Source organism: Eleutherodactylus coqui, chromosome 5 (genome assembly GCF_035609145.1).
Source record: "Eleutherodactylus coqui strain aEleCoq1 chromosome 5, aEleCoq1.hap1, whole genome shotgun sequence".
Lineage (NCBI taxonomy): Eukaryota > Metazoa > Chordata > Amphibia > Anura > Eleutherodactylidae > Eleutherodactylus > Eleutherodactylus coqui.
In genome coordinates, this window is record NC_089841.1 from 87542070 (window position 1) to 87557009 (window position 14940).

Below are 14940 nucleotides of genomic sequence, written 5' to 3' on the forward strand. Positions count from 1 at the left end.
TCGCGCGGCCAAACCGCGGACGTCTGCATAGGAGTGCGTATTGTAATGCACTCCTATGCAGGCTTTCAGTGGTGGAAATGCCCGCGGGAAATCCTGCCGCGGGATTTCCGCCCGTGTGCAGGCGGCCTAAGGATGAGCAAACCATGAGGTCTTGTGCTTGGAGGGTTTACATTTCACAATGAGTAGAATGATTATAAGATGGCAATGAGAAGAAAAAGATTGTCAGGTAATGTATGCATATATAGTCAAATCAAACTTAGAAATATTTTTATTAGGAAGCTAAACACTACAACAAGGGGGCACCATCTGAGATTAGTTGGGGGAAATATCAGTCGTAACAAAGACTTATTTTTACTGAATGTAGCAAATGCTTGGAATAAACTTTCATCAGATGTGAATTAAATGATGTCTGGAATAAGCATAGAACTATCCTAAGAGAAAAATAAAAAGGAAATAATATAAGGGCCGACTATTTGGATTAGGTGGTCTTTTGCTGCCGTCAATGTTCTGTTTGTATGTTTCCAGTGTCTACCTGTTGTAGAAAAAGAGGAAAAGACTAACCTTAAGCTATACTAAATTTAATTATATAAACTTAAAACATTTAGTATTTTCTTGAATCAGACACCTCTGCCTTCTTCAGTGGTATAATCTATGCCTTAACCAATCATATCTCTATGCCAGCAGGGCTGGCTGCATAGCTCTGACTCCATGATTGCCTGTATTTTCTTGATACTTCTGGTTGCCCTTACAGGCTCTTGGCACTGTCAATGCATCAAGTGGGTAGTCCCCACTACTCACTGTCAATGGGTGACGTCTGCCTATTGACCTCACCCAATGTGTCAAGTGGAGGAGACCAACCACTTGACACATTAACAGCATTTGGAGCTGGATATAACAAGAGCCTGTATGGAAGAACACAAGTGAATATCTAACAGACTGGCCTAGAGTCATTGAAGCCATGGCTGGAATGATCTTTTTATAGTCATAGAGCTGGATTACAATGAGAGGTAACACCCCTATTATAAATCTAGAAACAGATGGCACAGAATGAACCAATGGCAATAAGTGATAGACACAGCTTACATCCACCCCTTCACCGTATAGTGACTTCTGCATAGAGCATGACTATAGAAGGCAGCGGGATATTTTCTGACTTGGTTGTCTTATGTCTGGGTTCCAACTGCAAAGCAAATCTCTTTTGCAGCAAGTCAGGATGTCTGCCCCCATAATAATAACAGAAAACATACAATTTGAAAATAAAAAGTTGGAAAAACTGGGGGTTTGTGTCCCATTACACAATGTGTTCACTTTCTGGTTAATTTCATAGTTAAAGGGGGAGGGGGGACTTTAATACTTATCTCCTATCCAAACGATATGGGCTATTTGTCTGATTGGTGGGCTCCTATTTTCATCAGTCCCATAGAGATGAAGAGGGCAGCAAGCTGCATGCTCGACTGCTGCTTAATTTGGGGGGTGCACTGGACCAGTAGAGGTCCCAGCAGTTGAACACCCACTGATAAAAACGTATGCCCTATCCCATAGATAGGAGATAAGTGTTGAAGTTGGCACAAGCTCCTGAAACTCTTAATTCTTTGGGATGGGGAATGGTAGGTGAACAATTACCTTTCTAAATTGCAGCATAAATCCTCCTTTTGTAATAGTATACAAAGTATATTACAGTGATTATGCAAAATAATGCAATTAATACGGTTAATATGATGTACATAACAGAAAATCCACAAGTCATTGTAACTTTAGTCAACTCTGTACCAGCCAGTGATGGTGGTGATCCACATGTGGTATATGTCTTATCTAGAAAGATATTTCCGTGTTGCTTATACCAGGTTAGAAATTCTAAGTTTGAACACGAGCAGTCAATGGGATTGTAACTTAAATTGATGATGCTTGCATTTGTTATATTCTGCACCAAAGCAATAGGAATAGACGAGATCATGTTAAAGGCAAAGTTTATAAAAATGTCACTTAGGTTTCCAAAAGCATTTGTGGTGAGTGCAGTTAAGTTGTTGTGACTAAGGTCAACAGATTTAAAGTTCTTCAGCTTCTGGAAGGCATCTTTCTCTATGACTTCTAGTTTGCAGTTAGATAATATCAGGGTTTTCAGTTGTGGAACTTTTGAAAATAGATTTTCACCTTTGAGAGTCTCATTATGAAATGAACTTCCTTCCATGTTTAGGAAAGCCACGTTTGTTAGGCCCTCAAGAAGCTTCATGTGGCTGGTGTTGACATGGCTATAAGACAAGTTCATTGTCGTTAGCTCAGCTAAGTTACTGAAAGGTCTTGATGATTCATTGATTAACAAATCGACATTTGAGAAATCTAGAACTTCCAGCTGCTCATTATCAGGAAATGCCGGATTGTCTAATGGAAGTGGTGCTCCATAACTGAGGTTCAGGTAAGAGAGGCTATGTAGACCAGCAAAAGGTGCTTTGCAGCATTTTGCTTCGTGAAAGTCATTATGACTCAAGTCCAAATATTTCAGATGTGATAAGCTCTCTAAGCATTTGTCTCCCAAATCCAAAATGTCTTGATTTCCAACTATATGCAGATGTGTGACCAATGGATAAGTGTTTAAGTTTATATTGCAAAGACTGGTAAATGTGTTTTCATTTAGAATTAATTCCTTCATGGCATTGGGCTGACTCAAAGGTGGAAGGGTATGAAAGTCTACAGCCGTCAGATCAAGTTTTTCGATCTTGGTCAAACAGGAGAAAACGTCCTGTGAATCTTTAGATATATACCTATACTGTAGACTGAGTTCCTTCACGGAAATATTACAGAGTCCATCTAGACTCCTTGGGAATATATCAAAATCAATAGTAATGTCCTTAAATGTGCCAATTCTAAGGGTCTGTGTGTTTAAACGATTAAGGCCATTTAAAAGAGAAGATATGTTTGTATTCCAGCCACAGCCGGTGAGATCCAAGAGCTGAAAGTCAGTGTGGTTGAAGGCATTTGGCTCAATATATTCAATATTGTTACCCTTTAAAATTAAAGTCAAATTTTTTATTTGCTTGAGAAATATGGAATCTTGTACTGATATTGCGTTTATCTGGTTTAACCCGAAGTCTAACAATGTCAAGTTAACCAAAGTAATGTCTTGAGGAAATTTTATAGAGGAGATGAAATTACTTCCCAAATGCAAAGTCACTAAACTTTTTAGGCTTTTCAAGGGAATGAATGATAAGTCCAGCATAGAGGTTTCCTGTAAGAATAAGTGTTGAAGGGAGGTTGCTCCTAGGAATGCAGTGTCTGCAATGTACAATATGGGATTTCCTGTAAGTATAACTGTATTAAGCCTTGAATTGCTCCCAAAGGCATCATTGTATATCCAGTTAATGCCACACCTGTAATATAGCAGAGAAACAGAGACTTAGATCGAAGAAAAGAAACAAGTGTGAAACATTTCAGCATTTCCTCAAAAAAATGGCGGTTTAGAATCTTGTATACTTTTACAATTATTTTCCAGTTTTTTAAAAAAAATGAAAGTTTATCCCATTGTGTAATGAAACACATATGCATTTTTCTACTATATTTTCTAGATAGGTTCTTTGTGGCATTCAAGATATGTATGTGTAGTCCTTGTATAGAAAGCTTCTGTGTTTACATTCAGTAGCAGAAAATCTTATGGTAAAAGATGAATCTGATATCTATACTAATGAACCAAGCCCTGCTGTGAGCATCGCAAGGTGAGGAGAAATGTTCAGCCTCTAAAGGTGGCCATACATGATAGACATAGGTTGATGAATGAACTACCATTGAACGAAGGACTGTTGGTTGAACAATTTTTATGATGACTGCATGCACATTTTAGTTCATATTGGCCATTATAGTTCAATTACAGTAAGCGAAGGATAGGAGATCTTTCACTAACTTCTGTTCCTTGCTGTTTTCAGTGGTATGGTGTCGTCCAAAGGCCTCTTTCAGCTTGAGCTGTCTGCAGTCCGGCACAAGCAGTTGTAATGACGTGTACCGTTGATCTGCCCTCTAGCGGGTTACAGGCTTGAAGTGGCCTGTGACTTAAAAGGGTGAACAGCCATGGGCTCCCATGCCACCCCACAGTAGTCAACTCTATGCGTGCCTAGAGGATGCTGATACGGTTCATTGTGGTACTTGGCCATGCATTCAGGGCACTGGGCAAGAAATTTGGGGCATATGACCCTGCATTCATATAATGGCCATCTGCACCATGTACATAGTAGGACTCTTAGACAAAAAATTTAAAGGTGGCTGACTTCTTTCCAAACGATAACTGTCTGTCATCAGTCTGCCCAAACAATCATTTAATGTTAAATTCTAACAAGTGATCATTTTGGTTGAAATCGTCCATAAGTTTAGACTAATGTATATGGCCACTTTTAATATAAACAATAGCTATAATGTAATTCAATGACTACCAGAAGAGATCTTGATACACAAGATAGAAGGAAGTGATATACAAAGTATGTTAGAAAATTGCACAAAGTTTCATTATACAATTATGTGCTTATGTGTTAAAATGTAATCTAACGAATACTCAAAATGGTTCTGAATTATTACTGACAAACTGAGTATTTTGTGAGATCCTTTCAGCCATCCATGCAATACACAGACAGACTGGATCCATCAAAGAGTTTGTTTCTCCATGCCCTGGCTAAAAGTCTGAGGTGTCAAGCATCGAAACCCCCTTTATGACATCCATATGCCCTAATACAGTGTTTCTCAACTCCAGTCCTCAGGACCCCCACAGGTCATGTTTTCAGGATATCCTATAATAAGAACACCTGTGGCAATGTGTGAGGCACTGACAATAATTGCATTACCTGTGCAACACTGAGGAAATCCTGAAGACATAACCTGTTGGGGGTCACTGCCTTAATAGATCACGTGAAAGGGGTTATTTTGGTAAAACAACTTCTTTCCTTCTAAAACCCTTATCAGTAAATCCTTAAATTTTAAGAACATTCTAAAGACATTTACTAATATTTTACCTTGATAAATCTAGATATTCAAGGTTCTCCAGATGACTGAAGACAAAGTAATAAAGAGCGAACAGGGAATTGAAGCTGAAATCCAGAGTCTCTGTGGTGTTTGGTAGACTGTTGGGTATCTCCTGCAGTCCCAGTCCCTCACAGCTGTAGCTTTTATTGACAATAACCTGAAAGGTTAGATCCAATAAAAGAAATGATGCACACATGCTGTGTAATAGTAAAAGATATAAAAGATTAACAAGTCAAACATAAATCTGATATGTAATAAGACTGATAGGCCCGATATAAATACAATATGCAGTACAGATATAGTCTTAGAAGTCTAGCAGGATTTGAAGGGATGAGACCTTCGAGGGTCCTCACGTAGAATGTCTATATTAATTCAACAAGTCCTATGAGTAATCCCTGGCAATTCTAAGAAGGGGACACAAGGTGTTTGGTTTGTAGTAAATGTTTTTCCAGCAATTGCTTTTATTAATTATTTTTATGTCTTCATATATAAGGACGGTGATCTCATCTAAAGACACTAATTTCAAATGAAGAGTGCAAATAGAAACCAAGACTCCAGGCAGAAGTCCGAGCCTGACTCCAGGGATCGTATAAGTCCACTCTGCCAATTTGGTCAGGTGATGAATTTGGAGATCTATCTTGTTCACACATGGACATAACCTTTCATAATAGCCAGTATGGGCCTTCGCATTGAGTACTCTGACAGTTTGTACTACTGAACCATCCTAAGCCAGTAATCTATTTCACATCCTCCGGATGGGAAAGATGGAAGACACTTTATAGTGGAGGTCAGGACAGACAGAGTTTGAGAATTCTGGATGCTCAGGCAAGAAGTCAAACCAAAAAACACTGGAACACTAGTAACCTACTGCTCAGGCACCTTCCAGTGGGGAAAGGGGCCCTAAATAACCCAGGAAGGGCTAGAGACAGCAAAGCTGAGTGCATGCACTGGCCCTTTAAGAGAGTGTATCACAGAAGGGGAAAATTAAAAACGAACATTCATCAAAAATGGCTATATACTTACTAACATGGGAGGGCAAACATGTGCACCACCTCAGCATGCAGGCAGCCAAAAGTGCCAAATAAGGGAGCCAACTTACACCTGTGGAGGACACAGATGAGACCGCCACTCACACAACCTCCTATATAGAGGGGGTGGCTGCTTGGTGTATACTCCTGCACAGAGTAGATATAAAGTGTCAGACTATCCTGATACATGTAATCCACCATGCAAACAAGCAACCTATTTATGATGCCATAATAGTTCGGTGGGCTGCTCTGCACCTTAAAAAGTGAACCACATTGGTACTGCCACCCTGCGCTGCCCCGGAGTTTAAAGCCGCACTGCATGTGAATAATAGATAATAAATGTGAGGTATTAGTTGGATTTTGGTCAAAATACTTGAGCTCACAGGCCAATCATCAAGGCTCCTCACGGTTTGTGAATCCCTACACTAAATGTAAATAAATTTCCCAAAAAGGATAACACGTGTAACTTTCTTTCAAGCAAGTAAGGCGGCCTGCACATGGGCGGGTCGTACCCCGCATGTGGATTTCCTGCAACAGAGTTCAACCCAGTGCCTGGCCGGTGATCCCTGCATACCTGTCCGGTGTCTTTTGTCAGCGCTGTTGATGTGCCCACCGACACTTTGTCGCGCATGCGGAGTAGGTGCCAGCACTCGGCAATGACGTGTATCCCGTGATACTGCTGCAGTGCTTACTGCAGAAGTGCCGTGTGAATGGATGGTTTCCATTGATTTCAATGGAAACTGTGCGTAGCCTGTACAAAATCGTAGCCTGCTGCGATTTTCTTCTCCATGAGCAGAAACTCACAATCTATTTTGCTCGTGGAGATGAAATGGTGTTTTGCCATTGAATGCTATGGGGCGGTATGTGCTGCAGAATCCGGAGGCGAAAGCCCACCATGTCTTCCACAATGCATATATGTCCGTGTGCAGGAGGCCTAAACTGAGGATTAATACAATTAACTCCTTTTCATGCAGTCTGTTGAATAGCATAAATATATGTGCAGCTATCATCATACATTCATTGATGAATAATAGGGGAGTGTTTTGTTTTATTTTCACCTGTTTTGCTATATTATGCATCAGTGGTAAACCCTGTACACCATTTACACTGTTCAAAAAATCTTAACAGCACTTTTATGCATTACTATATAACCCCAAGTTATTAAACTTCAGGGAAAGCAGCGTGCAGGTAGGAAGCAGAAGGGATTGTGAATCTATTTCACCTCCTTTGGTGCAGATGAAGGTGACAACAGATACACTGGAGAGGCAATAAGGGAATGTGCAGGTGGCGGCCACGGACAATTCCCCTCTCCTTATACTTCCTGACCGATTCTTCTCTAGCTTTGCTAGTGTCATTGTCACTACTGGTGGCATGAGATGGTACTGCAGCCCTATCATGTTATACAGGTAGTCCTGCTCCTCTCAAAAGGCATCCACAAGTGCCATCAAAAGACGTTTTATGGTGTCTTTCAGCACAGTGTATGGAGCAGATAAGAGAACACCGTCCATTGCAGAAGGAGAGCTTAATAGGGTTATAGAAGGGAACCTAATACCAGGACCAGTTTGTGCTGCTTTGTGGAAGGAGGAGCTCTGCCAGAGCCCTACTAAACGATCCTGGTGGGCTACTGTTCTGCGTGTTTCTGACCATGCATGAGGACCCAACAGCCTACGGTGAGACCTGTGCTCACAGCCCAGCACCACGCAGCTCGATTGGCATTTGCCAGAGAACACCAGAATTGGCAGGTCCACCATTGATGCTCCATTCTGTTAACAGATGAGGACAGGTTCACATCGACCACGTCTTTAGTTGATTAAAGGGGTTGTCTCGCGAAATCAAGTGGGGTTATACACTTCTGTATGGCCATATTAATGCACTTTGTAATATACATCGTGCATTAAATATGAGCCATACAGAAGTTAGTCACTTACCTGCTCCGTTGCTAGCGTCCCCGTCGCCATGGCTCCGTCTAATTCTGATGTCTTCTTGCTTTTTTAGACGCACTTGCGCTGTGCGGTCTTCTCCCTTCGGCTCCGCTCGGAAGCATCAGCGTTTTGGCTCCGCCCCCTTGTACGCGTCATCGTGTAGCTCCGCCCCTTGACGTGACCGGTTCCAGCCTCCTGATTGGCTGGAATAGGCATGTGACGGGGGCGGAGCTACGCGGTGACGTGTACAAGGTGGCGGAGCCAAAATGCCGATCCTGCCGAGCGGAGCCGAAGGGAGAAGAACGCACAGCGCAAGCGCGTCTAAAAAAGCAAGAAGACATCAGAATTAGACGGAGCCATGGTGACGGGGACGCTAGCAACGGAGCAGGTAAGTGAATAACTTCTGTATGGCTCATATTTAATGCACGATGTATATTACAAAGTGCATTAATATGGCCATACAGAAGTGTATAACCCCACTTGATTTCGCGAGACAACCCCTTTAAGATCTGACGTGTAATTTTCCCTCTTAAGGACCAAGCGCTAAATTTACGGTGCTTGGTCTTGGGCTTTAAACCCAGCCGATGGCAAAAATATTGAGTAGGATTAAAGCCTCTGCTCCTGCATTCAAGCAGCAGCAGGTCGGGGTTTCAGCTTTTAGTTACAGCTGAGCCCGGAGGAGAAGGGAGAAGCAGTTTTTAACTGCTCCTGCCTTCTACTTTCTTGGGTACATATCACTAGAAGTGAAAGTAGAAGTGTGTCTTACACTATGTGACCCGGTGATCACATGACCGCCGGTCTCCCCGTTACAGCAGAGCTGGATGGACCTAGCAGACTCTGATCATCTTTGCCAGTGACTATTGTCACTACAGGGGGATGTTTTCCCCTGTTAACATACTTTGTTTTAGCATACATTTAGTAATTTAAAAAAAATGGTGAAACTAATCATATTTTTTTAGCTTTTTACCCCCAATAAAACTAAAAAACAGAAAAAAAAAATCAGTGAAAAAGATAATTTAACTGCTCTATTTGTCACAGGCAAAAAAACACAGTAAAAATATTTTTGGAAACTGAAGGAAAGAAAATAGGGAAGCAAAACCACCACATGGGTGAAATCCCTAAAATGTGTCTGGTCCTTAAGGGGTTAAGTGTTCCCTTAGGGCTCCCACCCACTTGCGATTGTGTTTTTTGTTAATGCGATTGTCAATGGGACTTTCTATTGTAAAAAACGCAACTGCGTTTTTGGTGCATTGCGTTGCGTTTTTAACATTAGAAAGTCCCATTGACAATCGCGTTAACAAAAAACGCAATCGCAAGTGGAAAGGAGCCCTAAGGGTGCCTTTCCACTAGCGTTTTTTTAACGCTGCAATATCGCTGCGTTTTTTTCACGCGATTGTCAATGGGACTTTCTAACGTTAAAAACGCATCGCACAAAAATTGCAAAGCACCAACTTGCAATGCATTTTTAACCTTAGAAAGTTCCATTGACAATTGTGTAAAAAAAACGCGCTAGAAAAACGCAAGTGGGTGTGAGCCCTTAAAAGCGTTTTTCAGAGTTGTACAGTTTCTGTAAATCCAGCCCCCATGCAAAAAAAAGACAAAAATACATACTCACCTCTCCCCACTCCTGCTGTGCCCCGCGGCGCTGCTCTGGGTCTCCCCTTTGATGTCACATTTAGTGGCTTTCCAGGACGTCACAGGCGCTGCAGCCAATAACAGAACTCTGTGTTCGATCTCTAAGCTCTGTTACTGGCTGCAGCTCTTGTGACCGGGCTGCAGTCCTGTCCAGTGCGCAGCGCGGCGGAGCGAGCAGCGCCACGGAACATAGCAGAAGTCGTGAGTAGATGCTTGTTATTGCACTGCATAGGGGGCTGGATTTATAGAAATTGTACAACTCAGAAAATCCCTTAATTTTCTTTGAGCAGTGTATATACATATTTCCTATTTTGAAAACCCCTCCTAGATGATGTCTTTGTACCTTCCCTCCTTTGATCATGATTACTCATTAATCTTATGTACTGTTTAATTATATTAACATATTAACACTTAAGGGGGGTGGGAGTTAATGAAACATCTGTCTTTGATTGATGATGTGAGTTTCTTCCATGCGTTGAGGGATTTTCTATATAAGTGACAGGTGGTTGTCATGCATATGTGATCTCTAAGGTCTAGTGACTCCGCTTGCATACTGTACACAGAGCAGCCTAAATTCTTATGCTGTGTTCGGGTTTTCCCGTGTATTGTACTTTTTGCATATGGTATGACTAAACTGTATGAAACGAACTCATTGCAAAGTGGGGAGCTACTGGTATATGGTATCAGATCAGATCTACAGGATATGCATTTACTGAACACGTGTTGTAGATTTTGTGACAATTTGCGGGTGGTTAGCTCATCGGATCGCTGTCTTACCTCCACCAGGAGGATGGTCACATACTGGTAAACCACAATGAGGCCATGAGTTTAGTAAAAACTTTGCAAATCTTTCCTTAAGTTGTTAGAAATCAACTGCAATAATAACACAATTTTCACACTGTTGTTACTCGTGCAGTGTATACAAATACAAATAAATCCCTGGCCGTCTGGCCACTCGCTAAATACCATCAACTTTAAACGTTGTCTGTCAAACAGGTCTAGTGCCTTAAACACGTAGCATAAAGTCCATCACATCACACCCTTCTATGCTGTCAACCTAGCAGATGTCCACCTTTCAGGGTCATGGCTATTCAGCCGACAAGAGCTCACTCTCTCAGGTCTCTCCTTGACTTCTCTCTGGGGTCAAATTGACCCGAATGTGCATGCAGAAACACCCATGTATTGGTTGATTAATTAGAAACCCCTCCTGTGCTGGAGATTTCTTCAGACCACCTGCCCAATATCTCCCTACTGGCCACTTTTGGTACTTCACTCCTACATATCCACCCCATCTGATAAAGGCCCTCCTAGCTTGGGGAACTCTCTCAACAGTACTCTTTCCTGACTGGGCTATGTTCATGGGACAGCTGTTCTCTGTAAATTCCCTAACTGGAAGACCATGCATTTCAGAGTACCCACTCCCCTTCTTCCTGAAGAGTTCATGTCTTCCACACCCGTCTATCTTCACAAGTCACTACAGATTATTCTGCTATACTTTTTCTGGACATCCTGTCAACCAGCAAACGCCTTCTGTAGGACTACTTCCTTGGGGATTTTTGCTTCCCACTGTTTTCACAGCAACCTTATGTTGCACTGTCACCACCAACTCCCATTTACTGTCTTTCAGACTTTGTACCAATGAGCTCACAAAAGCAGCTTGGACTTCATAGTAGTCTCCTCCCATCACTGTTTGGTTCTGCCTCAAAACACCATCACGTTCAACTGTAGATCCCAGTTCAGACCTCTGACCAAATATCATCTCTCACCATTTTTAATATGGGTTTTACAGACATTGTTGCATCCTCATCCAGCTCAGCAATGACAAAAGACTTTAATGGCTTGGCTTTACCTTTAGGCGTCAGCATTTCGGGACCACGGCCATGCTCTGCCATAACACTAGCTAGCTCCTCCTGAAGCTTAGCTATCAATGTCTCACTCTTGACAGGAACAACTTCTCACCCATCCCATTGTGGATCTACACCTCCCACAGAGCCTCGGGACGCATGACTTTTCTCTACTTTTGTTTTCCTATCTGCCCCCTGTACTTGCAAGGAAAATTTTCCTTTTATTAACCAATTTGCTACCCCTTGCAATTACTGTACCACAGCCCGGGCAGGGAGAATTACCATTTTCAAACATTTTCATTATATCACAGTTTCATCCGAAACTGCAATGGCTAAATCACTCCTTGATTGGTCAGCGATCACATTAATTTCATCACATGTAATTTTTACATTTCTGCTTCATCACTCATTTCACCCTTTTGAGGAATTGGTACTCCAGTACCAATTGGTACTCCAGTATAACTGTAAGTAATAGCTCTGGCGTTACCATCATTGAAGATAGTGCACACAGTCACCCAACTCAACACTGTCTTCATTACCAACACTTTTTCCCATGGGGCAGTTTAGCTCAGCAGCACATGTTCTCAGCAGCTATATACCTAGTCTGGTCAGCTAGCAACAATGTTCCAACACTGTTTAGCCATGTCAGGGTTACGTTTACCAGCAGAGGTTGTTTTGGTCTTCTCATTACTTCCTGCAGCAGACTCTGCATGCTGCTCTATCACCGGCTCACAGTGTTCACCAACACACACCGCTCGTTAGCTTGTGTAGGTGCAGGAACCAGCTAATTGCCATTAGTAACAACAACATTTTCATCTGTTGAGTTAACCTCAGTACCACCCTGTGCATCACACAGCACACTTTCATTGTTGCTAGTTAACCTGACCACTAGGGGCGTATTTGAGCTACTCCTCCCATAAAAACTTTTCTTAGATGCCAATTCACTATTCTGCAAAGAAAGCATGTTATGCCGTCACACGACTTTGCATTAACAGTATCACTTTTTCATTCTCTACCATTTCTAGCATATTCTTTTGCAACAGACATATCCTACAACACGTTTTAGCACGGAATCCATCAGATTTTGCAAGTCCATGCTGCACCCTGTTACCAGTCCCTGGGATGGTCTCATCACTCAGACTTGTTTTGCGGCACTTCAGCTCCCCAGGACACACTGATGACCGAACTTGGACACCGTTCCTATTGTCAGATACTGGAACTTCAACCTGCTCAGACTTTTCTGCCTCACCTGATTAGACCGTTGTACAGCAGACTTTGAAGGAGGCTGCACATGATCATCTCCCTCCCAGAACTGCCAGAAATATGGAAAGTCTCTGACAACTACACAAACATAACATTTAGTTTTGTGCACTTGACCAGGACATGCTGTACAGTTCCATAATTGGAGAATTAAGCAGAACAGTTTCCCCAGTGTCTGGTCTCTTCTCAATGAACAGTATGTGCGGTAGCACTTGTGAAACCTCTTGCCTGGGGCCCAATTCAACTGACTGTCGGGTTCCACTAACCGACAACTCACCGGTCTACTTCTTCATCCAACAATTGTCTTCTTGCACATTTGTGACAACCGATCTGCTGTCAGCGTTTGCTACCACTGATGACCAGAACAGATCCCACTTGGCTTTGTAGACTGCAGAACAATCCTTTGGGAACTACTTGCAACTGGACCACCATATATACACAAGTCCGTTTGTACACATTCGAAACATGGCTGTGGGCGCTTATCACTTTTGGTAACCTTGGTCTGTTCCTCCTGCACTCCAGCCAGAACATCATCTTGGACTTTAGTAACAGATTACTTTGACGAGGACACCTCCAGTTGTGTCCTCACAGCCTTGCAATCAGCTTTCAGTATTTAGTTTAGCAGTCCACTCTCGCTACTACACAAGGTACATCTGTAACAGTTCCTTCATAGCAACTCCACAGCAGTGATCGTTTTTCATCAAGAGCAAAGAGAATGTGTCATACACAGACACTACAATTGGGCTGCTGGCCCTTTAAATCCCTGCAATCCCAGGAGCAGACTTTTCACATACAGTTTTCCGCTTTCTTGTCTCTTTAGCTGCAACATATCACTTTTTATCCAAGAAATCCAGCACTTTCTGCTCACCACAGGGCATCAGGCCTTTCATAGCCAGGTTGTGTGCCATTTTCTCGCCCGCATCCTCCACCACATGTGCCAACTTGGAGGTTGTTAGCTCACTGGATTGTCATCTTTCCTCCACCAGATGGATGGTCACACACCAGTAAACCACGTCCAGGCCAGAAGTTTAGTAAAAATTTAGTAAGTTTGTCCTTTATTGTGGTAAATCAACAATCCTAACACAATCTTCACCTTGTTGTTACTCATCCCAGTGTACACAAATACAACCCTGGCCATCTGGCCACTAAATACCTAAACCCTGTCTACCATACAGGTCTAGTCTCTGAAACACATAGCATAAAGTCCACACTTCATACCCTTCCAGGGTGTCAACCTATGGCTATCAACCCATCAGGGTCATGGCTATTCAGCTGACAAGAGCTCACTCTCTCAGGTCTCTCCTTAACTTCTCTTTGGGGCCAAGTGGACCCCGAAGTGGACGCAGAAACCTGCAAGAGGGGAATTTTAGTTCTGCAGCCAAACCCATCCAGGTGTTGGATGGTTAATTAGAAACAGAAACCCAGACCACCTACCCAATAGCCCCCTACTGGCCACTTTTGGTACAGCACTCCTGCAGTATTTATCCACAAAAATCAATGACTCGACAGCTTCTCTCCTTCTTACCTTTCTCTACTAAAATTCAGTGGAGAAATTACCACTTATGTCATTATGCCTAACATGCTTAATGAGAACAGTAAGCACAACATAATGTATGCAAATATTCAATCACGTTGTGCGGTCTACTATAACAAAACTAATTGTGCTTCACTTATCTGATAAGGCCTATATTGTGCAGTACTTACCTCCAAACAGGACAGTGATTGTTCAGCTTCTTTTGTGAAGGCTGGATAGCAAACAAGAAAAATAACAAAGCAAACGGCAAAAGCCATTGTCAGGATAGAGACGTTTGAGTTCAGCACTTATTACTTTAGTTCCAGACAGCAGTTCATGCTTCCTCTACAAAGAGAAAGTGTTGAAGTGTTTCACCACTAAACGTTTCCTGTCAGCGTCTGACCAATCACAGCCTGCATAAAATCCTCTGTTGTAAAAGAAATGCTGGCTTTTTCATATTGGAGGAATTGTTTCACTGGGCATCATCACAAACTGCTTGAAGCTGTTAGGGTGAACCCCACGATAAGGTTCAATCTCATCTACAGTTGCAGCAGTCCTGAATTTTCACCGGTTGTATAACCATGAATTAATGTTCAGCCGGGTCTTTATTAATGCTTTTTTAGTTTTTTCTAGTTTCATATGTCTCTATAAAATGTCTTCTGAGATACGAACGCCATCTTTTCTCCTTAGGGAGAGCACCTAGAAGGTGAGTGAGGAGACTTTTTGAGGCCATTCATGCT

The 14940-nt window shown here is 42.3% G+C and overlaps 1 protein-coding gene across 1 annotated transcript; it reads right to left on the reverse strand.

Moving 5' to 3' along the window:
- Positions 1-301: 301 nt before the first annotated feature.
- On the reverse strand, positions 302-14519 carry CD180 (CD180 molecule). The gene is made up of 3 exons (XM_066601876.1): positions 14392-14519; positions 4989-5155; positions 302-3365 (listed from the first exon to the last, which is right to left on the reverse strand). The coding sequence occupies exons 1-3, from the start codon at positions 14476-14478 to the stop codon at positions 1628-1630; spliced, it is 1992 nt and encodes a 663-aa protein (XP_066457973.1). The 5' UTR covers positions 14479-14519; the 3' UTR covers positions 302-1627.
- Positions 14520-14940: the final 421 nt, after the last annotated feature.

Coding starts and splice junctions, on each gene's coding strand:
- CD180 (XM_066601876.1), bottom strand. CDS start 14,478: ATGGCTTTTGCCGTTTGCTTTGTTATTTTTCTTGTTTGCTATCCAGCC. Junction 5,156..14,391: donor AATCACTGTCCTGTTTGGAG/GTAAGTACTGCA, acceptor CTAACCTTTCAG/GTTATTGTCAATAAAAGCTA. Junction 3,366..4,988: donor GAATATCTAGATTTATCAAG/GTAAAATATTAG, acceptor GCTATATTACAG/GTGTGGCATTAACTGGATAT.